The 26,596-nt window shown below is 39.5% G+C and overlaps 1 protein-coding gene across 2 annotated transcripts in view; it reads right to left on the reverse strand.

Annotated features, from left to right (window-relative positions):
* Window positions 1–26,596, reverse strand: part of raph1a (Ras association (RalGDS/AF-6) and pleckstrin homology domains 1a) — a 76,640-nt gene that overhangs the window by 21,189 nt on the left and 28,855 nt on the right. Inside the window, exons 3-6 of one of the 2 annotated variants that reach the window (XM_053627216.1) lie at window positions 9,223–9,342; window positions 8,417–8,522; window positions 7,268–7,872; window positions 5,986–6,060 (exon numbers count right to left, since the gene is read on the reverse strand). In XM_053627216.1, coding sequence (XP_053483191.1) covers window positions 5,986–6,060; window positions 7,268–7,872; window positions 8,417–8,522; window positions 9,223–9,342 — 906 coding nt within the window. The remainder of the gene's footprint in view (window positions 1–5,985; window positions 6,061–7,267; window positions 7,873–8,416; window positions 8,523–9,222; window positions 9,343–26,596) is intronic. The other variant, XM_053627217.1, reaches the window with a different exon arrangement.

A 26,596-nucleotide genomic window follows, 5' to 3' on the forward strand; every position in this document is an offset into this window, starting at 1 on the left:
ACAGTCGTTCCTGATATTTTTCTTTGGTGATTACACTGTTGCTACAGTACATTCTTACTGTACCTGATTTCTCCAACAAGAAGACATTTTAAATACAGGTTCAACCAGGCAGGCAGTGTCTCTGATGTTTAGATCCAACGAGCTACTAAATTAAATGTCTGAAATGGAATATTTCTTAAGGTATGCAAGACCTTTTAAAATGGCATAATAGAGAAGACAGTTCTATAATCCATGTATCCTTGTTTCTTGAGTTCGAAATGAATCATGAAACTAGGAATTCCCATTGAAAAAGAGATGCACACAGGAACAGGAATCATCCTTACAGTCCACTATTATCCCAATTCAAGCACAAAGGACATGAAGATGAGAAAAGCTATTCCCCAGATCAAGTTGATGCTAATCTTGAATTTCTGGATTCCTGATTCAGATGTACAAAAGCAGAGAAATCCTGAACACCGAAAGCAGGAAACCTTTCCAACACAACAACAAATCCATGACAGACATGAGAGAGAAGGAGGGAGGGGAAGGAGAGGAGCCGTTCCACAATCATTCTCTCTGTCTCTCTCTCTCATACACACTCACACACACACACACACACACCCTCCCCTAACCAAGCCCATTTTCTCTGGGAAACACAATCTAAAGCCTTTCCCTTTTCTTTATGAGTGCATGAGTGTGTATGTGTGCAGGCTTTCCTGTGACAGCTGGGCAGCAGGCTTGGGATCATGCAGAGTCAAAGTGTATTATCCTCTTTGTGATGCAGTGCATCTCACTGGGACACACACTCAGATGAAGACTAACCTTTACTGCCTTCAATCAGCTCACACTATTTAAAATTACTTTTACCACAGAGCTGTTGAATACTTGAATCTGATTGGTCAGAAGTTACTGATTAATTTTCTGTGACAGCAGCTAACAGTAGTAAGTCTAGGTAATGACAAGCTGCATTTTTTATTATTAACAGCTGCTACAGAAACTAACTTCTCACAGATGTTCCATAAGATTAAATAGAATAATTATAAAAGGTTAAACAGTATGACACTGTTCATATAACTAAATGCTGTGGTATAAGAGGAATACAATACTTCAGGACATGCTGTTATTGGAAAATAATCAACTTCTTTGGCAATAGTAATATTTTTTATTGTTTTCCCATAGCAACATATCCTATTATATTTATTCCCCACTTGTTATGTATTATAATGTATACTGAACAATAATCTACATTTCAGTAACATATTTAAATATTCTTATATAACAGCCATGATTGGATCTGAACTGAGTCAAGCAGTGCATCCTGATGATATCCTCTGCAAATAAAAACCAATCCCACTGCAACAGAAACAGGCTGATCATTAACTGAAAGGGTCGGCATCCCAACAGATGTTCTCCCTCCCATCACAAACCACCAGAACAGCACAGTGCAGGAAGCTGTGTGCTGTTATCTGATTAAAATAATGATCAAATGCTTTAACTTGCCCTCTTGCTGGGACAACACGCATTCACGCTGGCATAAACAAGGGTGTGTTGGTGTAAACGAGCAGAGCGCCTGAGCAGGTGTTGTGCCTGCAGGTATCATCAGGAAATTAAAGGCCAAAGTTATCCGACATGCTGATAAAGAGGACAACAGGACACGAGAGACAAGTTACATGATACTAAGGAACATGATACTAAAGAACTAAAGCACAAAGTGACTAAACACACAAACTAACTGCTATGAGCTACCAAAAATAGAGAATAATTCATGCAAGGTTTAGCAGAATTTCACAGATTACAAACCAGATAATGTTCATTTGAGCATGCTTCATGTTCTCTGTGGCAGAGCTCTATACATCAGGCTATAATGAGAGATTAAAGAACATCTGGATCATTTAATCATGTTTTAGATTTTTTGATCTGCAGCACAGAGGACTTAATGATAGAAGAAGTCTTCAATGTCCTGCTTCAATGACTACACCTAGCAGAGAACCTCACCTGGTCCTTCAACTCCAGCTCCATAACTAAGAAAGCCCAGTAGCATCTCTACTTTCTGTGAAGACTGAAAAAAGCCCATCTCCCACCCCTCATCCTCACCACGTTCTACAGAGGAACTATTGAGAGCATCCAGCAGCTGCATCCCTGCCTGGTTCGGAAATTGTACTGTATCGGATCGCAAGACCCTGCTGCAGATAGTGAGGACAGCTGAGATCATCATCAGGGTCTCTCTCCCCTCAATCATAGACATTTATACCACACACTGCATTAGCAAAACCACCAGCATCGTGGATGACCCCACACACCCCTCACACAAACTCTTCACCCTCCTGCCGTCTGGAAAAAAGATACCAAAGCTTTTGGGCCCTCACGGCCAGACTGTGTAACAGCTTCTTCCCCCAAGCCATCAGACTCCTCGATACTCAGAGACTGGACTGACACACACACGTGCGTACGCACACACACACATACACACACTAAACTGAACACCATCCCACTGCCCTTGCAATTTTTGCAGATTTCTGTACTGACTACCTGTTCTTTTGCTGCTACTGTACTTCAATTTCTTGTCACTATTATCCTCTTCACCTGGCTGCTACCGCAATAACTGCTATGTCCACATATGGTATAAGCTAATCTGCTGAATATTGTCACAGTATGTTATGTTTATAGTCACAGCATTTATTTCTTTTATTATATTGTTAATCTTTTTGCACTACCTGTTATATCCGACACTTCCATACCAGAACTCCGTACTGGTCGGCGCTAAAAGTGGTTCGCTTTAAACATGGTAGCTAATGATTTTAATGTTATAATGCAACTCTAACCCTTTCTTATTTGTTAGCAAGTCAAGTGTAACACTAAAGACACAAACGGACAAAAATATTTTGTACGAGTGACTAAATTTCGGGTGAAAGGAAAATTTTGTAAGTGTTTGGCTCAATTATTCTATTGAGCATGTACCAGTGATGAACTGGTGTCATGTTCAGAACATTCTGGCAATAGAACTCTGGATCTGCCACAACCCTGACCGAGAGAAATAGCGTACTGAATGGTCAATAAATTAATATTATATGTAAGGAATATTACAGGTCATCAACCATGAAAGACCTGAAGATATCTTTGCTATAAATCTGCAGTGATGGCCACGTGAAGCTGGTGACTGCACGGGTCAAAGTGCACAGGGGAGGCGGAGAGATTTAACTATACTCCAAGACTAAAGAGGATTAACAGAGCTGAGGCTGCACGTTCTCTCAGTCTGACCTCCTGCATTCACTCCACTGATGACAAGCCACTAAAACCGGGTTAAACAAACATACCAGGCCAGTGCTTATCTCCTGACATACCAAACAAGCTCATCCAACTAACACAGTCCACTCTGGTGTAGAACAAAAAATTCAGCAGCCACACTACACAGAGTTTCTGCTTTACCTCTGAAACATAGTGGGGGAAATAAGTATTGCTGGACGCGTCAACATTTTTCTCAGTAAGTATATTCCCAATGAGGTTATTCACATGAAATTTTCACCAGACGTCACTATTAACTCAAGAAATCTGGAAATATAATGAATTCACAACAGTAAAGACCATAAATAAAGTTATGTGTAATAAAGTGGAATTATTTCATGATGTCTGAGGTCGATGATGTCTGATGTCTGGTGAAAATTTCATGTGAATAGCTTCATTGGAAATATATTTAATTTTTAAAAATGTTGACGCATCCAATACTTATTTCCCCAACTGTATAAGGCACTTATACCATAAGAACTCCTGGATGCTTGACAGTTGTTGTGCTTCCAATGCTGTGTAAGAGTGCTAAACTACAGCCTGCGTATCTCTGTGCCAGTGAAATTCATTAGGATATAAACAGTAAAAGCAGTCCTAAATCAGCTCTTATTCCATGAAGACTGATTTAAACAAGCCCCGGTGTGTGGAGTCAGCGATCCGTAGCGTCTTGGTCGTTAAGCATGAGCTGGCTTGCTCTTCGACTCGTTCAAGTAATTAGGCTGAGTGCTGCTTCGTCATGACCCCCTGTCAGTGCTTTACCTCATTTCTGCATAGAAACACGCCGAACAGCTCCAGTCAATAAGGAGCAATAAGTTACGCCATCTACACCTGACACCTCCGAACTTTTTTTTCTACTTTTCCCTAAAGTACATGCCTTTTATGATGTCAATCTTTTACACTATACTGAATTTGCTGTCAGTAGCATGACATAAGTATTACATTGCATTAATAAGCAAGCAAGAACATATCGACATACATGGAGATATCAAAATGCATGAATTGTCCAGAGAGCGTGTTTCTCAACAGTCTTACTTCATTGGTTAATGTGTTATATGGCAGACTTTGCTTTCTGTTCCTTCTAAATGAAGCCTAAGGTCCCAATGGGTGGGATCCTTTACTCTACACACCCAATATAATTAACATATTTACATGCATTATGCATTTTAATTACATTCCCTATTCAAAACTCAGGAACAAAACAACCTGTACATACTAAATAATTCTAATTCTGTGTTGGGATGCCTTGCACACACACATGGCAGTAATAGCGCCAATGTTCCTCTTCCTCTGAAATGACCAAGAAGTCCATCTGTTGTCCACCTACACTGAGACACTGCCTGTTGGACCTGCACACCACCTGACTGTTGTAGTAGAGGCTCTTCCCTAAAGAACATCGGCATATACAGCATTTGTAATCTGAGCTAATGCTGGTTTTGTGATAACCAGCAAAAACCACCTACTGTACAACACAAAAAGACCTGCCAACCATGAAAAGTTGACAACTGTCAGTCATTCCATTTTCACATGTCGATTGGCTGATTTATAGTTTTTATTCTAGAGAAAAAGAAGAAGTGTTTTTAAATGATAACTTTCAGCAGCATGATAAAATGCATAGTTGCTACGCAAAATGCATAAAGGTTGGCAGGTCTTGATTTCTCCCGAGGGGAAAAACGTCATAAAATTGTTTTAAAATTTAGTATGACAATCATTTATTAACAAATATGTCTCAAAGACAAAAAGATTTTACCTGCGTACCAAGGATAGCAATAATTCTGGAACTAACTCAACAACAAAATGTAGACATTTCGATTTATGAGCTATGATTCTCATGTTATCCAGGTAGCATTGCTAAAAGTATGCCTTTTTTTATGTTAAACTGAATGACAAACTAAATTATATAGCAAAGACATAAATGTCAAGTATAATTCATATTAAATTCATAATTTTCTGTTTTGAAAAACTTTTTGTCTTTGATTTGTATACAAAATACTACTAATACAGCACACACACACACATTATCATCACACATGGTTGTGATGAGCTGCGTTTTTGCAGCAGAGAGGCTGAATCATCACTTCAGATTGCTGACACATGCAAACACATGCTTTTCACATCAACACTGAGCAAACTGTCGTCGTGCTAGAACACACTCCTCCTCTTCGCTCCTTTCAGCAACCAGTATGATTTTCTTTAGTCTCAACATTAGGATGCCATACATTTTTTTTTTCAGTGATGGATGCTTGCTGTGAGCATGCTGTTATTAATGCTTCAATCATCATAATGATCATAACTAATGTGTCTAGCATTACGACTATGAACAGCACCAACAAGTGACATGAACAAGCAGTGCAGAGTTCAAACCAATACCGGTCACAACATTCCCGACGTAGGATTTTATGGAAAACCAAGATTATTATGTAAAACAAAATTTTAAAAATGATGCACATTTAAGTATGTCAAGTATTTACTGTTTAGTATTCCATAATAAATGGCTGGACCAAGGTTCAGGGTGAGACCAGGTATGAAGCAAACTGGGTAAAAGGTAAAGCCAACATGCAAGAGAAAAGAAGAGGGAAATTCTTCAGTCTCTAGGATTTTCATCAATAACCCCTCAGGAATTGTAACCAGAGCAAGAGGAAAGGCAGGGATGCATGAGGCTGATGCAGAGTGATGTTAAAAAGCCACCAGGAGAGAGTGATCACACACAAGAAATCAGGGTGTCACCTTTGTCAGCAAGTGAGAGGGCTTTCCTGCAATGTTTTTCAGAATCAGAGAAGTCTCCCTGTCCAGATATGAGTGCTTTGAGTGAGAGAGAGAGAGAGAGAGAGAGAGAGAGAGAGAGAGAGAGAGAGAGAGAGAGAGTGCTGTGATTATCAGTGAACTGCAAATCTGTGAAAGCACAGCAGATTAAAGCAGGTGGTGGTCACAGGACCTGCGAATAATAAATGTGAGGAATTTATTCAAATATTTTAGAATCATAAAACATTATGTGAGATATATTTCAACACTGAAACATGTTTTAAAAACTATACAATACATTATATTGCATGCCTTTTTGCTTGCTATATTTGGTGATGCATTAGATTTAAGCTGTATGTGAATGATGTATTAGTTCACTAGAAAGATTTTCTCTTGCACATCATAAATGATCTCTCTTTTTTTCCCCTAAATGCACACCTGAATATACACTCATACAGGTTGAGGTCAGATTGTCTATGTGCCAGTGACAGGAGTTGAAGATCAGCATCTCGGACATGGCAGTGGTATTAAGTGATGATATTGTTTCTGTATGCAATTGACTTCATGCATGGACACCTTCTGTCTGCCTTGAATTCATGGGATAAATACTAGGTCAAAGGAACAGTGAAATTAATTCAGCTCTGAGCTGCAGCCTTACGTGTATGTATCTATATAATCACGTCTGCATAGGGAGATAAAGCAGTTTTTGCTATAGGTCTCTTGACTCTCCACTTAATCTCCATATCTGCTACCTCAACCCCCCCAATGATGGTTTGATTCACTGAAAGAAAATGATTGGTGTGCATTTGAATTGCGCTCTCCCTAAATTCCAATGTGGTGTCCAAGTCTATCTGGGAGAGAGCTGCCAGGAAAAGAAGTCAATCCATCACTATGCAGTTATCTAACTGTCCACGTGTTTCTAGACTGCATGTCTGTCATTTTGGACTGATGTGGCCGTAATGGGGCTGGATCTGTTTGTGATTGGGAAAAGATAGTGCAGTGAGAGTGGGAGGCTGTGAATGTGGAGCTTAGATGCTGTAGAGATGAAGAATGAGAGGCTAACTGAGAAAAAGTGCTGGCCTATTTACCACATCAACTCAACCAAACACACACACACACACACACACACAGAATTGTAGAGAACTCCATTATAATGATCGGCATAATATATTTTGTTTTATATTGCATTTTACATTTAACTTAATTTGTATCTGTATCAACCGCATGTTAGCTAATGATGTTAGTGTATATATTAGATGAGAGTTACCTCTGAGCTCTGCTGGCTATGTTCCTGTAGACTGTCCTGTTCCAACTGCCTCGACTTGTCCATTTCCAGTGAGTCAACACTGGACGCTGAGGCAGAGTTGATGCTGGAGCGAGACGAGTGCACAATGGATCTCACCTCATGCTCGATGACGGTGCCTACCGAGCCTGTGCGCCGGTGATGCTGATGGGCAGGCCTCCTCATGGTAGAGGAAGAATACGGCGCTGACGAAGTTGAGGCGAGGGATGCTGTGCTGAGGCGTGCTGCCTCGTCCATGCTCTGCGAGGCACGCTCTAGCTGGGCCGTGATGTCGTCCAGGGAGAAGTTGGAAGCGAGTGCAGGCCTGATGGTGGATGCAGGTGACACACGAGTGCTGCTGCTACTGCTGCTGCCTCCACTACCTCCACTGCTGCCTCCACTTCCTCCCGTGTGCTTCACACTGTGGCTACGGCCAGCTGGAGGTTTCTGACGCACTCTGGCGTCTCCAGCCGGGCCGAGGCGTGCAGAGCTACTGCTCGGCTTGCCGACGGTGCTCAGCTCCTGCTCAATAGAGCACAGGTCGGCCATTAGAGCGTCCAGATCCACAGAGTCCCCCTGGTTTAGAGCCTCTGTTAGACGTAAAGGAAGCACACACACAACTGTTTACTGACTCTCAAAAAGGGTTGACACCAAGTGACCATGAGAATGATTTGTACTGAATCATTATTTATTTAAAAAGTGCTATATATTTCATATGCCATGAGCATCTACTACAGTATGTGTGTTTATAAAGCTAAGAGGTGGATTATAGGTCTTTTAAATATTTTACCTTAAAGGAGCAACTTGTAATTTTTAAAGCCATTGTAATTTTTTTTAAACATATGACCACCAGGGGCCTCCTTCCCCACTGTTAAAACTACACGTATCTTTTACTAAAAATGTGCATCTCTGTTCCAGTTCAGGTAGAGCTCATTTCTGTTTCCTACCTTGCTGATTATCTAACCCTTGCCTTGCTTATCATTAATGATTTTGTATTGCCCTTCTAATTAGATTAGACATTCTTGGGATAATTCTGCTACTAAACCTAACACACATCGATCCTAACTATATTCCTGAGTCTATTTGTTACAGAGCGTGTGTCTTTGGGTATAAAATGTGGAACAGCAGACTGACCGTTGATGTTGTATATGGAGAAGCGGTACGAGAAGTTTGCCATGTTAGTCTCCTGTCTGAGAGGAGCTTTCTGCACCCCTCTCTCTGACTTTCCATCATCCAAACTCTACAAAGAGATACACACACACAGACACACACAATAAGACAAAGCTACACACTTTATACTTCATTTAAAGTATAAATGAGGATGAGGATGGGTTCCCTTCTGAGTCGGGTTCCTCTCAAGGTTTCTTCCTCTTAAAACATCTTGGGGAGTTTTTCCTTGCCACCGTCGCCACTCAGTGGCTTGCTCAGTTGGGATAAATTCGCACCTTTAATATCTGTATACCATGTTGATATTTCTGTAAAGCTGCTTTGAGACAATGTCTATTGTAAAAAGCGCTATACAAATAAAATTGAATTGAATTGAATTGAATTGAATTGAATTTAAGTATTCCACAGACTTTAATACACTTGTAAAGGCATCTCATATAAATTATATTCAATACGTGATGAACTTTAAGACAAGGATGACTTTGATAGATATTTATAGGAAATAATAAGCAGGGTACCAATACTATACATTCTCTCAATTTGCATAGAAATGTTTGCTATCAAAATAAGACAGGTCAAGGCCACAAGCATCTTCAGGCAACTTCATTGTTTCACTCACATTCCTAATAAACAAACCAGTTTCACTATCAAGGACATAGCGAGGCACAATCTATTATTAAGTGGTATGATACAATATAGTCTCAATTCACGTCAGTATATTAATTATATTCATATACACATAAACACACACCCACACGCTCACCCACACACACCTTGGTTAGCTTGTCCAGCTCCCCGAGCCATGCTCCAAACATTTGGTCCAGGTCCTGGTCTTCCTTATCACTGTCTTCCTCAGCAGCATGGTCCAGCTCTTCATCTGAGAACTGCTCCATCTGAGAAACAAACACACTCTATTATGGTACATGCTATGATATATTTAGGTAATGAAATAACCCAGCATCATCGTTTAAAGCATCAGAAAACCCCTTAAAACAAGGTCAGCTATGAACAATATCATTTTGCTTTATTTACATTTAGACAAACACACACAATGTTTGCTGCCTGAGAGTAAGCAATAATGATCTTACACTGCCCTCTAGTGTTAATGTGTAAATAAGTGCCCTGGCCTGCGCTAGAGGGGAAGATCGGAACTTTGTTATTTTACACAATATTTTCACATTTGACAGCATCATCACAGAGTAATTATTACTCATAACGACTAAAACATCTTTGAAGTTCCCACCAACAGCATGACTGATTTATTAATGACACAGAGAGCAATGCCTGCAGTGTACATAAACACGTGGGATAAACAGATGTACGCCGTGTGTATGTGTGTGTCTTTGTGTGAGAAAGAGAGAGAGAGAGCGAAAGAGAGAGAGAGAGAGAGAGAGAGAGAGAGAGACTAGTACAATTGGAATTGGACATCATCTCCTGTCATAAATGGTTCTGGGATCTTGTCCATAAACGGAGCAAGCAATCACTGTCATAACAATTAAAGTCTTAACTTTCTTTATGCTCCAAATCTTCAGCGGCACATGTTAACATATAAACTCAAATGGAATACTATGGTCCAAAAACACAAAATAATCCAAACTATCTAAACATATTAAGTCTTCAGAAGTGCTGAAAACCAGCCCGTTCTGTCCCTGACACTAAAAGTATAAAAGTAGAAGACATGACTGACACATAACTATATCAACTTATCAAGTTATCTTCTATTAAACCACACAAAATGACTGTAATCATCCCAGCTCTATGTTTTTGCATTTACTGCAGTCACGCTAATCACATTTATTAAACGGACAGTTCACCCAAAAATGGCTACATGGACTGTCAGTGGAGGGACAGAAATCTCCCAGATTTCATTAAAAATATCTTTATTTGTGTTTTGAAGATGAACAAAAGTCTTACTGGTTCGGAACGACATGAGGGTGAATAACTGATGACAGAATTTTTGGGTGAGCTATCCCTTTAACATTTCCCATGTCTGACCCTGACCTAGTTTAACATCAAAATCAAAATCTTATGACAAAAAAAATGTAATAACAAGAATAAACACATGAAAGACCACTTCAGGGTCTCTGCTTCATGTCAGGCTGCATCATACCACCACAGTATGGATTATTGTCTCTCTCTTCATAACGCTACAAAAATGTCTCCTAACAGAAAGCTTCACAACGTCAACAATTATACATTTTTCTGTGTTAAACTACACTTTTTTAAAAATCTGTATATTGTTAGCCTTCATACAAGTTTGTCATACAAACCCCTATGTATGAGCTGTTCAATCAGAACAATACCATATTATGTATTGCATTAATATTGTGTATAGCAGAAATGTCTCATTATGTTATTTTTGTCACCTATTTCACATATTGCCCACCCCTTCTATCAGTACTTAAATGTAACTGGTCACACAGCATGGGTGAGGGAAAGATCCTTGTTTGGAAGTATTATTGCTGATCCTGGTCCCCAGTGAGAGAGAAGATGCTTAAAATGAGTGGCCCAAGTGTGAAAGAAAAGCTGGCCATCAGTCAGCGGAATGGTGTCTGGGTTAGATGAATTAGGATGGTGTCAGTACTTCTGATCCAATGTTGTGCCCCTCAGCAGATGTGTATGGACTCATTAAATACTCCTATCACAGGCATGAGCCCGCTTCACACCACAACTGCACATGGAGAAAAAGTGCAAGCATACATTTTAAAGCAGCATTTGGCCACCAGAGGATGTGTTCCAATTCCCGAAATGTAAACTGAATAATACAACACTGTACCTACGTTTCTACACCGACAACAAACGAAGTCAACATTCTGCACCTCTCGCCAACTCTTCCCCTCGTCTCTGGGCTCAAGTGTTCCCAGGTCATTTCAACCAGCTTTTTATAAAATTAGATGGCGCAAAAGTGAACACGAGAATGGAGGGAATTAAAGAAGACTTTTTTTAAAAAAAGACTTTTTTGAGCAACAGTGCTACAATTAGCTCCCTGTGGTTATCTGCCCTGTGATTTGGGCTGGGATTGGCAAGCATAGGACGTAGGGCGTTTGCTATCTGAGACATACGCACACACACCCTGCTGACACAGCCTAGACCGGGAAGAAATGGGTGTGAGCATGTGTGTGCGAAACAGCGTCACAGATCTAAAATCAGCAGGAGTGCTAATCTTGGATCAAACTTTGCCTAATTTGTCAGACAGACATTACAGTAGTTATACAGAAGTTGGCGTTGTCTGGAAGAGTGAGAGTAGAGATGTGCTGGTGGCTAAAATGAGCTTCGACAGGGGAGGAAACTAATCAAAATAAACCCAATGACTATTGTATATGTAGAACCAGTCAAACAGCACTTTTCTGCCAGTGCAGTACAGCTGTACAGTTACTAATTGTAATCCATACCCTGGTTAAGTGATTGCTTCCATTTTCCATCGCACTGCAGTTTTCTGAAGGTTAATGAAGGTTTCGCACTGGTGTTAATAGTAAACACTAACAATAGTAACAACAACAGAGAAGCCTCAAGGTCTGATTTTACATTTTGAGAAACGAGTTTGAGAACAGGCTAAAAGCTGCCAAAAGAACATTTGAAAACAGAAAGTGAATTACACTACTGTTTTTGTTTTTTTTACTGTCGGGTAGAATAGGTACTTCCAGCTAGCTTGGTTATGTCACAAAACCATACCAGCAGTCATCCATCCATCCATTTTCCATATCGCTTATCCGACACAGGGTCTCACAGCCTATCCCAGGGAACTCGGGGCACAAGGCCAGGGGTGCCAACCCATTGTAGGGAACAATCGCACACACATTCATACACTACAGACCATGTGGAAATGGCAATCAGCCTACAACACATGACTTTGACTTGGGGAGGAAACAACCAAAGCACAGGGAGTCTAAACGTTACATTACTCCAAATTTAAAATGCAGGGTTTTTTATTTGTTCACTTCCTTTTTCCCCAAAATGGCAGCTGTCTTATACAAGTAACAAAATGATGACTCTGTTTAACAGATTAATGGTATGGATTATTTGTAGATTCACTTATATGTCTCTGTTCAGTACATATGTTACCCTGGCATGAAATGTATCCGTATTCAGCCTGGGTATTTAGGCTGTGTTGAACAGCTCCCTTGCTCCCTAGGTTGTGAATCAGTATGTCATGTATACAAGTTGCAGCACCGGTAAGGAATCTGGCTCACTACACATTGGGGCACTGATAACTCAATTTCCAGTGACATGACGACGTACTTGCGTTGTAAAACATCACCAAAAATTAAAAATGTAAAAACTATTTCAGTTTTATGTGTCATATAAATTTGTTAGCTTAATCACACACGTTTCTGTCACGGTACTTCAAGCAGGATCGTAGGCTAGCTAGTGGATTTAAAAAAAAAATTGAATTAAACACTTAAAAGTCATTAGACAAACTGTATATAGAACGTCAAATAAAGTTAAAAATCAAGAGCTACAACAACGATAAAAAGCTACATATATTTGTAGCCGGAAGTTGGCTGAGGAGTTCGTCCCTCATATTTTTTGAGCGGAGAGGCTTCAGAAAACATGAAGTCATATCCAGTAAGGGAATATAGTGAGCATAGACGTTCCCTGTTTTTTGCGGTGCATTGTGGGATTTTTTTAAACGTTCCAGTGCACTGGAAGGATTTTGAGATTGAGACAGCTCTTAAAATGGCCGACTTCCTGATCAGTGCCCTGACTACTGAACTAGGGAGCTGGTTGAGACACATCCTTAGTTATGGTATGGGTCACTGTTCAGTGGAAATAACAGCAAAATATGGGCTTCAATGGAAGACTATTAGGAGTCTTGCATTTCTGTTTTTCTAAGTTTAGGCACCAGTGTTCATTTTAATGCTTAAAGTTTATAGTGATCATACATACTCTGAACTTTGATCCCGTCTCTGCTTCACACTGCTCTGTTGGCACTCCTGCACTACAGCAGCCACACACAGCTGTACCACTGCTTCCTATCACGTTACACGCACATACAGCTCAATCTGAGGGAGTAAAGCATGGCCTCCAAGCACAGGGGACACTGATCTGTGTGTGGAGGAGGACAGTCTAATGTGAACAGGATGTATTGGATTCCTCATTCGCCCTTTTGGGCTGCTGTGTTGCATAATCCCTCCTGATGGGAGCACCAGAGGAAACGCCAAAGCTCCATGACACATACTCTATAACAGGGTACGAGCAAAAATGCAGGACATAGTCGCTCTTTAAGGACTTTTTCTCGGATGGGAAACATCTGTTAAGTTACATAACATGCAACTAAAAGTAGTCATTCAAAGTTAATGAAACACAGGACAAAACACAAAATAACACTGTTAATATTACTAGTAATGTTTCCATCCAAATGTTTCAGATATTTTTCTGATTATTTGAGGTGATGGGGAGTACTTTAGTTGATTTGGAGTATCTGATCAGACCAGGATTATCTGAGGTGATCAGAATTAAATTATGTGATTGGGATTATTTGAGGTACTCAGGATAACTTGATCTCAATTGATATTATTTGAGGTGATCGGGACTATATGAGGTGATCAGGACTATATGAGGTGATCAGGATTGTTGAACTGTAACAGGATTATTTTATCTCATTGGATTATTTGAGATCATTGAGATTAGATAGGTAGAGAGTCATTAGGATTGATTAAGGTACTAACCACACAATGATTCCATATAAATATACACAGCACAAGACATGTTCATGCTTAATAAACTTCTTAATAAATTACTGCACTGTCACATATATCCATCCATTCATCCATCCATCTTCTACTATATATATATATATATATATATATATATATATATATATATATATATATATATATATATTCTAATTTTTAACTGCATTTTTCACAGTCTCATTGTTTGATGTCTGAAGTATTTGTAGCAGTTTTTTTTTTTTTTCATGCAACACTATGTAGATGAGTTTTAGTTTTGGATGGAGTATGTTGTTTATTATCTGGTAACCTGTAATGTATTTCAAAAATACATTTTACATACATTATTTGGTATTTAAAATACTGCACTTTTTAATATAAAATACATAGTTTGTCTTCCGTTTGATTTTTACAAAAAACAAAACAAAACAAAACAAAAAAAAACAGTTGTACTTAATAGAAATATTACGCATAAGATTCAGTTAAAATTTTAAAATCGTGGCAGCTAACATCCATCCATATGGAATGTGCTTTTCTTCATGTATTCAGCAGTGTGTGAATAGCTGCCATTCCTATCCTGTGAGCTCAAATCTCAGACAGTGGTTCCCACAGTCAGCTCCATGCTGTCTGTAAATGGAGAACAGCTCTACTATGACTGCCTCTATGACCTCTGTGACCAAAGTGTCAGAGGTCAGTGTGTTTAGGGAAGAGGATTCAGTCCCAGTGACACTACTGCACGATGTGTACTAATGGTGAAGTTGCTTGCACAGAATAACACTCCTGATCCAAAATGAAACGGCAGACCCGTCAGCATAAATTGAAGTGTGAAACAAGCAATATTCCCAAAAACCTGCATATCTGCATGGAGGCAGTGGTGGCTTGGCGGTTAAAGCTCTGGGTTACTGATCGGGAGCTCAAGCCCCAGCACTGCCAAGCTGCCACTGTTGGGCCCTTGAGCAAGGCCCTTAACCCTCTCTGCTCCAGGGGTGCTGTATCATGGCTGACTCTGATTTCTGACCCCAACTTCCTGGCATGCTGGCGCATGTGAAGAAAAGAATTTCAATATGCTGTAATGTATATGTGACCAATAAAGACTCATTATACAATATCTCACAAAAGTGAGTACACCCCTCACATTTTTGTAAATATTTGATTATATCTTTTAATGTGACAACACTGAAGAAATGACACTTTGCTACAATGTAAAGTAGTGAGTGTACAGTTTGTATAACAGTGTAAATTTGCTGTCCCCTCAAAATAACTCAACACACAGCCATTAATGTCTAAACCGCTGGCAACAAAAGTGAGTACACCCCTAAGTGAAAATGTCCAAATTGGGCCCAATTAGCCATTTTCCCTCCCCGGTGTCATGTGACTTGTTAGTATTACAAGGTCTCAGGTGTGAATGGGGAGCAGGTGTGTTAAATTTGGTGTCATCGCTCTCACACTCCCTCATACTGGTCACTAGAAGTTCAACATGGCACCTCATGGCAAAGAACTCTCTGAGGATCTGAAAAAAAAGAATTGTTGCTCTAAATAAAGATGGCCTAGGCTATAAGAAGATTGCCAAGACCCTGACACTGAGCTGCAGCACGGTGGCCAAGACCATACAGCGGTTTAACAGGACAGGTTCCACTCAGAACAGGCCTCGCCATGGTCGACCAAAGAAGTTGAGTGCATGTGCTCAGCGTCATATCCAGAGGTTGTCTTTGGGAAATAGACGCATGAGTGCTGCCAGCATTGCTGCAGAGGTTGAAGGGGTGGGGGGTCAGCCTGTCAGTACTCAGACCATACGCCGCACACTGCATCAAATTGGTCTGCAAGGCTGTCATCCCAGAAGGAAGCCTCTTCTAAAGATGATGCACAAGAAAGCCCGCAAACAGTTTGCTGAAGACAAGCAGACTAAGGACATGGATTACTGGAACCATGTCCTGTGGTCTGATGAGACCAAGATAAACTTATTTGGTTCAGATGATGTCAAGCGTGTGTGGCGGCAACCAGGTGAGGAGTACAAAGACAAGTGTGTCTTGCCTACAGTCAAGCATGGTGGTGGGAGTGTCATGGTCTGGGGCTGCATGAGTGCTGCCGGCACTGGCATCCACCAGCTCTAACATCTCTCTAACATTCACCAGCTCTGTGATCATTGAGGAGTGGAAGAGGACTCCAGTGGCAACCTGTGAAGCTCTGGTGAACTCCATACCCAAGGGGGTTAAAGCAGTGCTGGAAAATAATGGTGGCCACACAAAATATTGACGCTTTGGGCCAAATTTGGACATTTTCACTTAGGGGTGTACTCACTTTTGTTGCCAGCGGTTTAGACATTAATGGCTGTGTGTTGAGTTATTTTGAGGGGACAGCAAATTTACACTGATACACAAGCTGTACACTCACTACTTTACATTGTAGCAAAGTGTCATTTCTTCAGTGTTGTCACATCAAAAATGTGAGGGGTGTACTCACTTTTGTGAGATACTGTATCTCTAAACAGTTTACAAGCATGTTATGAAGCTACATAACATGCAAATAAAAGTAGTCATTTATAGTTAATGAAACACAGGACTAAACACTATTGCTAAATACTTCTCTCAATATTACTAGCAATGTTTCCTTCCAAATGTTTCAGATATTTCTTTATTATTATGTGAGGTGAGTACTTTAGGTAATCTAGATTATTTGATCAGACCAGGATTATTTGAGGTGATCACAATTAAATTAGGCTAAAACCTCCATGTCTACTCGCAGTCAGTTTATAACTCTCAATTAGTAATGAAAACAGATCAGAGAAAGACCAGCTCCACATTCTCCTCTGCATGTTGTTAAAAATGGAAATGCGGCAGCTCTGAAGTGGGGGTTATGACCTGGGGACATTTCTCAGGCAGCGCATGCGACAGCCTGTTTCTCATACAAAAGTGTGGATGTGTAAGGAGAAAGCAGCTGGGATGTGAGCTCTGATCAGTAACACATATGTAGACTAGAGCTCAGAAAGCACTCGAGTTGAACCTGTCCAGGTTTCTGCTGAAAGTCTGCACGTGTGCAGCGCTAGAGGATGGATTTTAACCTCAAAAAACAGAACAGCTCAGCCAAATGCATGGCCTCAATTGACTTTCCAGCCATGCTACAGAAGGCCATTTTTTTCCCTATTTCCCTTTAACCTATTTTCCACATGACTGTATGTTTACATTTGATGCCTCATTCCGGGGTTTCTACATTCCGACACTTGACCCATGAGCTCTAGGAATAACCACAGCACAACAGTTCAGCCATCGATGACAGCCTATTCCTTATTCAAAAGTGTGTATATATAAGAAAGCAGCTGTCAGTAACACAGTAATGTGAAGTGCAGAGCTCTTGAGTTGAACCTGGACTCGTATATTCATCTCAGAATCCTTAGTCACTGACAAATAAGTGACAGAAATGACTCAACTGAGATTCTGAGAGCAGGTCTCGTCCCCTCTGGGCCTGAAATCCACTCCATAACTGCAAAGTTTTCTCTTACCACTGTACACGAATACTTATAATACACCAACCAGCACTGCTTAGTACACAATGATCTCTCTCTCAAGAAGCAGGATTCATCTAAAGAATCTATAGCCATGACCTATAGAAACTTCCTAAAAAAACAGGCATGTTTGTACGCCTCTGTATTGTTTATTAGAGTCGGGGTGGACATTATGACAAATATATACTGTAAATCATTTCACTATACTTGATGGCTTTTCTTTGACACAGAATACACATCACAATATATAGGTTTGATAAACAGCCAGCGAAACAGTAGTGTTAAAAATAAATAAATAAATAAACGTGTTCAATGCTTTTATTTAAGGTCTACAAAAATAAATGCAAACAGGAAATGGTGTTGTGTAAAATCGCTACAAAATTTTATATTTTACAATTCCGAAGATAGCTCATAAAAGTCTATTGTGTCAACAAAATCAACATCTTTACATATTGCCATATTACCCATCACTAGATGCGACACACTCTTACTCTACTCCATTCATCTGTGTACTGACACACTTAAACCTTTCTGAAATGCATGCATATACACAGACAACATGATTGAGGCATTTTCCATCAGGCATGTGTGCAAGCAGTGACACACAGCTGCATGACTGTGTACTAATCCAAAAATAAAATGAGGAAAAAAACAGATTGTCTTTCTGTTGCAACAGATCTCAGAAAGAGGATCTCAAGACATCTCTCAACTAGCCTATGGAAAAAAACCCCACTGAAATTATGACTACGCTGGTTGTGGAGACGGTTACCATGGTCAGACGCTTTCTGTTTGTTGTAGTGATTAATGTAACATCATATTGCACCAGTGCTGTATTCCAACACAGCTACACTAAACTCTGGAACATTGACGGCCACTTCAGCACAACCAGGACAAATCAAGCTGATCATGGGCTGATTTTCATGGACCGTCTGTAAGGATTACGTGATTTGTGAGTGTTAAAGTAAAGTATGAAGTTTGTCATCCAGGAATAACAACGATCATTCAAATTTGGTCAAAAAGAGAGCAGTGTTGAACACCACTCTCGCCAATCCAATAGCACTGCGGCCATGTTGTTGGATGACCCTAAGTATTTGATTCCATATTTGACTTTAATGGGCTGTATTTGTGTTTAACCACAATAAACTGCTCACATCAGGCCGAGTCCTAAACTGTGGTACCGAGAAAGATTGGGAAGTGTGACAGACAGGGAGAGAGAGAGAGACAGAGAGAGAGAGAGAGAGAGAGAGAGAGAGGTTCAAATTAGACCCAGATCTTTTTTTTTCCCTCATTCTTTTTCCCTTGCCATAATTTCAAATAGAAAAACAAATGCAGTGATGCTCACAGAGGAATAGCTGGCCTCAGCCGCTGTAGGAAAAAATGAAAATGAATCAGCAAGAGGCTCTCACTCCAGTATTCCAGATGTGAAGCTAAAGAAACACACACATGAAGACTTTACAGCGGAGCGACAAAAAAAGTAGAAGAGACGCATTAGTGTTGGAAATCTGTGTATTAAAATGAGTTAAAATCATTAGGTTGACTTTTCTTCCCATCTTTATGTGTGTCAATAATCCATCTTCGTGCAAACTGATGATGACCTGCCGTGGTTAAAGTGCTGAAAATAACCATTTCCACACTTATATCTGTAGCATCCTGAAGATCAGCGGCCCTTATTACTTAAGTCTAGTAAAAACATCAAAGCCTGGTGTGTGTTATACAGTACTGACCACAAATATTTATAAACAAAGACAAAAAGTCTGAGACACCAGAACACAAATGAATAAAAAATTTAAAACATCTTTTTTAATCGTTCAACCACAACATGTTGCTTAAAATGCTATTGTGTGTTTTGACACTACTCGAACATTTATTACCTATAATAAATAACCCCCCATAAAATGAAGTGTAAAATAACATCATATGCCAAACTGAGCATGTGAGAAAAATGAGCAAAACAAATACAGTTTGACTACCGACAATGAGACGCAAGAAAGCCTCAAAATCAGTCATGTAGGCTTACAAATCTGAAACTTCTTGGTTTGTATGCTCCAAGAATATTATGATGAACTCCACCGTGTCCTTGTAGTAGTTTTAAGGACAGGCAGGGAGAATAGACTCAACACAAATCATGTGAAGTCACAACCAACATGCTGAGTTCCTGAGTCTCGCCAAAGACAGTGGAGAGCGTTTGAGGTGCTGGGCGCTGGCGCTCGGCCAATGCCACTGTAACTGGCACTCATCTCACATGGACATATGGGAATAATCACAAACGCTGTTCTCACTGCTACCACCCACAAGTATCATACACAACTCTTTAGCCTTTATTAAATATCCATTTATCACAACTGAAGAATAAATAGTAAGATAAAATGCTATGAGTTTCCACTTTGAAAAACAAAGCAGTTCAAAATGCATAAGGAGAGGCCAAATAATAAAAACAGTCGGTCACGTGTACACGCAGACATCTGATCTTACTAAACTGCAAATGTTCAAGCCATCTGAAGAAGGAAAATATCACATCAGGCAGGGTTGTGCAATGGCCAAAAAAGCAGCTCAGCCAAGCAGATACCTCAACTGACTTTTCTTCCATGCTATACAGTAGATGACCGTTTTCTCTTTCCTTCAATCCATTTTCCATATGAATATATGCCTACATTTGAAGCCTTGTTCCATGGGAATTTCTAACACATGACCCTTCAGCATCAGGATAAGCCACAGCAATGAGTCAGTTAATGCAAATGCTTCATTACTATTGACTTCATTGACGTACACATGCGTTTGGGGTGAGTGGGGAACAACGGGACATATACATCTAGCTTAATCTGTGCTTCAAAATAAAGCTCTTCTGTACTCATCAATCTGTCTAACATGTATATTAGTTTGTATCCAGTATCAAGTACAAATACTGCTTTTTTTTGTTTTGTGACAGTTAAAAGTTTTGTGACATAAAACAGTAAATAGCACTTATACCATATTGGATGATATGAGTGAATCTGCTACAATATGACTGGATTTAGTAGCATTCAATCGATATATGACCAACTTTGTTGAATCTGGGGTAGGCCTACTGTAAATTTGCGAATGATGATAACAGAGAGAAGGATTATTTTAAGCATAAGAGAAATCACCCTGCGAGCCTTTTACAGTTCTACGGTCATAAGTTTACATATCAATTTCAGAATGTGCAAAATGTTAATCTTTTTTTTAATAAGACGGATCACAAAAATGGCATTTAGTTTTCTATGTAGTCCTGCCCTGTATCAGCTATTTCACATAACAGATGTTTACATATAGTCCACAAGACACAATAATCACTGAATTTACACAAGTAAACCAGTTCAAGAGTTTACATACACTTGATTATTAATACTGTGTGTTGTTACCTGGATGATCAACGACTGTTTTTATGTTTTGTTGATATTTGTTCATGAGTCCCTCGTTTGTCCTGAGCAGTTAAACTGCCCAACGTTCTTCAGAAAAATCCTCCAGGTCCTGCACATTCTTTTGCATCTTCTGCATATTTGACCCCTTTCCAACTAGTGGCTATATGATGCTGAGATCCATCTTTTCACACTGAGGACAACTGAGGGATTCGTACACAACTACTACAAAAGGTGCAAACATTCATTGATGCTCAAGAAGGCAACACGGTACATTAACAGCCAGGGGGATGTAAACTTTTGAACAGGAGGATCGGTGTAAATAAACGCATGTAAACTTATGAAACTTAAGCGTAAATGATTTACACATCAGCTTAAAAATATGAATTATTTTTTACACACCAGTTGTCTGTCCTTTTTTGATAATAATTGATTTATAATTAATATGATCGATAATAAGGAATTTATGAGTGTTGCCTTGATTTATTTCAATCATTACCTCTTAAATCAAATCAATGCATTGATCCAAATCACCATTACACCATTAAACAATCTGTAGCTCTGGCATAGCTGCTCCAATTTGATATTTGAGAGTTATAGATATAAAGAAAACTGGATATTTGTTCCCAAATTACACTGACACTTTAAAAGTCATAAAAACAACAACAATAATAATCAATTCAATAATTTCCATTTTTATCTTCAGGAACCACTTTATCTTGGTCGTTTACATTTACATTCATAGCATTTAGCACACGTGCTTATTCAGAGTGACTTACAGAGTTGCTTCATCAAAAACATAACCTCATGCTGGTAAAAACAAGTCAGCGTCTAAGAATACTATCAAGCTAAAACCTGTTAGAGAGGAGTTAGTGAAGATAAAAACACATGGTTTCTTTTTAATTAGTGCTCATTTTAGTGCTTGGTGAAGAGGTAGGTGAAGACAGGCAGTGACTCAGTTCAGAGCAAAGCTATCCCAGGAACACTGCAAACATGGCAGGATTGTCGATGACGGGAAAGTCTATGGCAGAGCATCACTAATTCACACCTTGGGGCAATTTAGAACAGTCAATCCGTCTACCTACATGTTTTTGGCTGATGAGAAGCCCACACAGACAGGCGTCTGTGGCTCAGGTGGTAGAGCGGGTTGTCCACTAACCGTAGGGTTGGTGGTTCGATTCCTGGCCCACGTGACTCCACATACCGAAGTGTCCTTGGACAAGACACTGAACTGCAAGTTGATCCCGATGGCAAGCTAGTGCCTTACATGGCAGCTCAGCTATCATTGGTGTGTGTGTGTGCGTGTGTGTGTGTGTGCGTGTGTGTGCGTGCGTGTGCGTGTGTGTGCGTGTGCGTGTGCGTGCGCGTGCGTGCGCGTGCGCGTGCGTGTGCGTGTGTGCGTGCGAGTGTGTGTGAATGGGTGAGACACAGTGTAAAGCGCTTTGGATAAAAGCGCTATATAAGTGCAGACCATTTACTTAAAGGTAAATGTTAAAACAGTTAATATTAACCTTTACTATATAAATACACAACCAAATAAAATTTACGACAATTCTAAAATGTTTTCATTAAGTCCTGATCAAATATGTGTCCCTCAGTCAAACCATGACATGGTTGGTGGCTATTTTTAGTTAAACAGGCAAACGTTAAGAGTCAATAAAGTGGTAAACAATTTTTGAGGCTTTCTAAAATGTTCCAATGCTACAACGCTCCAGTGGTATGGTGATGTGAGGGGGTGATGTAATTGCAGTTCGTTAAACTAAGCCACTGATTGCTCATATGTTGTCCAAACCCAGAATAAAACAGCACCTCCTCTGTATGAAATCACAGGGCACTGGGTACAAAATGTCCAAGCAGCGCCAGCATGACCTACACCCATCAAATAACTGGCATGGGACTGTTCTTTAAGACACCACAGGGAGGTTCTCAAAAAACACCCACAAATAAGCATAAGATACTAAACATAGATCCCTGTCTATTACTGAAAATATATTGGTATTATAAACAAAAAAAATTAAAAATCTAAATCTATCATGGAGATCATACTGCTGCACTGTTAAAAAATTCCGTATTTATCTGACAATTCCTAAAGACTAAGACTAAAACCCAGGGAACCCAGGAATTTGGAAAATATATAGGATTTGTCCCAATGAATTACAAAGTCTGAAGCAGACCATGGCCACTCTAGCTTGTTCGAGAAAGAATAATCAGTGAAGATTATTTAACAAAACACTGCATTCACAAAGACTTCATTTTCCATAGATGGCAGCTTAGCCTTGCTTTCAGCTGATGCCACAGGGTTTTTTCCAGCAACACATGAGCCGAACAGGACTTAAACCAGCAAATTCTGGACAATGGAAAAAATGCTGAACAAGGTTCGTGCTCAAGTTTCAAGTTCAAATCCTACACAGAAAATGGAAGGACATACACACACACACACACACACACACACACACACTGTATATTCAATATACACATACAGTGCCCTCCACTAATATTGGCACCCTTGGTAAATATGAGCAAAGAAGGTTGTGAAAAATTATCTTTATTGTTTAACCTTCTGATCTTTTGTGCAAAAAATTCACAAAAATACTCTGCTCTCATAGATATCAAACAAAACACTGGTTAAAACGTTGTTAAATATAGGTGTGCAACAATTATCGGCGCCCCTATGAGTTCATATGAGAAAAATATATTTGAAGTATATTCCCATTGATATTTTACATTTTTTTTAGTACATCTGGGTGACTAGGAACAGGAAATTGTTCAACCATGACTACCTGTTTCACAGGTGTATAAATATGAGGTAACACATAGTCCAAATTCATTCATAACAATGGGTAAGACCAAGGAATATAGCTGTGATGTGTGGCAAAAGGTTGTTGAGCTTCACAAAATGGGAAGTGGCTATAAGAAAATAGCACAAACATTGGAAATGCCCATTTCCATCATCAGGGCAATAATTTAGAAGTTCCAATCAACTGGAAATGTTATGAATCAACCTGAAATTTGAGGTGTGTCTATATTGACTCAACGCACTGTGAAGATGATGGTTCGAGTGGCCAAAAAATCTTCAAGGTTCACAGCTGGACCTGGACATTTTGTTAGGATACATGGCATCATGGACTCTATCAAATATCAACAGATATTAAATGAAAACCTGACTGCCTCTGCCAGAAAGATTAAAATTGGCCGTGGTTGGATCGTCCAGCAGGACAATGATCCAAAACATACATCAAAATCAACACAAAAATGGTTTACTGAACACAAAATCAAGGTTCCAAAATCATGGCCATCCCAGTCCCCTGTCTTGAAACCCATAGAACAGCTGTGGGGTGAACTGAACAGGAGAGTCCACCAGTGTGGACCTCAAAATTTGAAAGATCTGGAGAGATTCTGTATGGAGGAATGGTCTCAGATCAAATTTGAGTGTTTGTGTTTTGCTACAGCTAACAAATGGTATTGTTGACACTGATGGCTGCTAAAATGGTTTTGCACAGTAAGTAGTCAATAATACAGGGTCTCTGACCATTTTTGGATGGTCAAGGGAATTAAAACAACAATTTTAAAAATTAGTTTTCAAGTATTAATGCTTCCACATAAAACTTCTAAAAGAAAGAAAGAATGCCAATTCTCCTTAATGCTTAAGACAGCTTTTTAGAGGAACAACAAAATGCCTAAAAGTTTATAAAGCATTGTCTTGGACAATATTTCAACCGTGTCAGGGTGAAAGAATGTCGCTAGACTTTATTACCTCCAGAAAGCATCCAGAAAAAAAAAAATCAAGAATGGAACACATATGTGACTCAAAACACAGCCCTGTTCAGTCTGACTTTGATAAGAAAGAATAAAACAACATCTAAACTGCAAATCAGAGAGGGTTAATCGGTCATCTAAATGAACTCAAACGTGGCATTTGCTGACATTTGCACCATAGTGGCATGCAAAGCGCTCCCTGTAATGCAGCTGAATTCCTCAGAGCTTTCAAGCTTCCTTGAATAAAGAAAACCATACGCAAACAAAAGCAAATTTAATAAGCTTCAGATTCTGTGTGTTCCTAAGCTTTAGGACTCTAAATCCTCACAAATCTTAATTCGGCAGAGTGACTGGTGTCCCGGGTCAACACTTGATCAGCCAACTTGATCGCAAACTTAATCATCAGACATCAATATTATGCTCGTTTCATTTCTACGTCTCTGTCTCTGCTTAGCACAACACATTTGTTTTAATTAGACAGTAAAATAGTTATTATGGTTTAATAATTATAATTGCATTAAGTTTAGCAAAGTAATGGAACTGGATATATTTTCCTTTGCTTAAATGTCAAGCAAAAGATTTAAAATAAATAAATAAATATAGTTTAGCAATATAGTCAAAACACCACAACCTTTTATCTATTTACAATGTATAATGTTTGACTAATATGCATGAAATTCTGTATTAATTTATATACTTGACCACACTGATATTATTATTGATATGATGCTCCTAGAACTATTTAACATGATGTTTGTGGGACTGAGCTAATCACTATCAATCATTATGTTTGCACCACTAGTTAGCTACCAATGTGCTCAAGTAAATGAACCAAGTGCAATTATGTGACGTCTTAATAATGTGAAGCAACATTAACTAAGCTAGCCAGCTACCTGTATTCAGCACGCCACTAGCAGTACCTATTTAACATTAATATTACCTCAATAAGAGAAGCTATTCTGCCTTACATAGCTAGCTAACTTCTATATCCTATTGTTTAATGTTTTACTAGCAGCTTAGTTAACCATTTGGCGAAGTATTTATGTTTAAATGTACACTCTTAGAATAAGTGTTCTATAAGGGTGCTTTAAAATTTTCTTTGTGTAGTTAAGGGTTTTTAGCTTCCTGAAGAGGTTATAGGTTAAAACTCTTCCTGATCAGGAATTACGTAGTTATGGGGTTTTACGCAGGTTCAACCAAAGAAATCCTTAAGGGTTCGGCTACGTTTAACCATTTTACCTAAGAGTGTATAACCAGACGAAGAAATAAAGTAAAATGGGATGCCTGTCACTTGGCAGGATGTGTCTAAATCCTCAGATCAGTGCTAAATTCCTCTGCTTACGACCAGCACCATTCAACACAGTCGTCACTCTGTCCACAGCTGATGCCATCGTAGTTTTCCAGATGCATCTTGGAGTCACAACACTCCAGTCTCCAGTCTGTGACTAAAATAAATCCTAGCTGTTAATAGTAAAGTGTGTATTTATACAGGAGGATTTGCCATTCTGACGTTGCACTCTATTTCCATGTCACCTCCATGGATAAACAAAGATCCATCCAGCCCACTCCCTGGACAAATGCATCTTGGTGATGGACTAGCCACTCTAGGGTAGCTCATACTCACACATGTCTGTGCACCTCACTGCACCACCAACAGAAACATACCCACACAGTCTAGACTCTCCCATGGTAGGCATGAAAGACCTCTTTCAGCCAATAACCCCGCGGAAATTTGACATCTACAGGCCAAAGCCCCTTAGTGACGTATGATGCAGGCGGGTAGACGATGGATTTTTTTGTAAACAGAATGCTAACCTCAACTTCCAGACAGCTACGCATAAAT

Source organism: Ictalurus furcatus, chromosome 6 (genome assembly GCF_023375685.1).
Source record: "Ictalurus furcatus strain D&B chromosome 6, Billie_1.0, whole genome shotgun sequence".
Classification (NCBI taxonomy): Eukaryota; Metazoa; Chordata; class Actinopteri; order Siluriformes; family Ictaluridae; genus Ictalurus; species Ictalurus furcatus.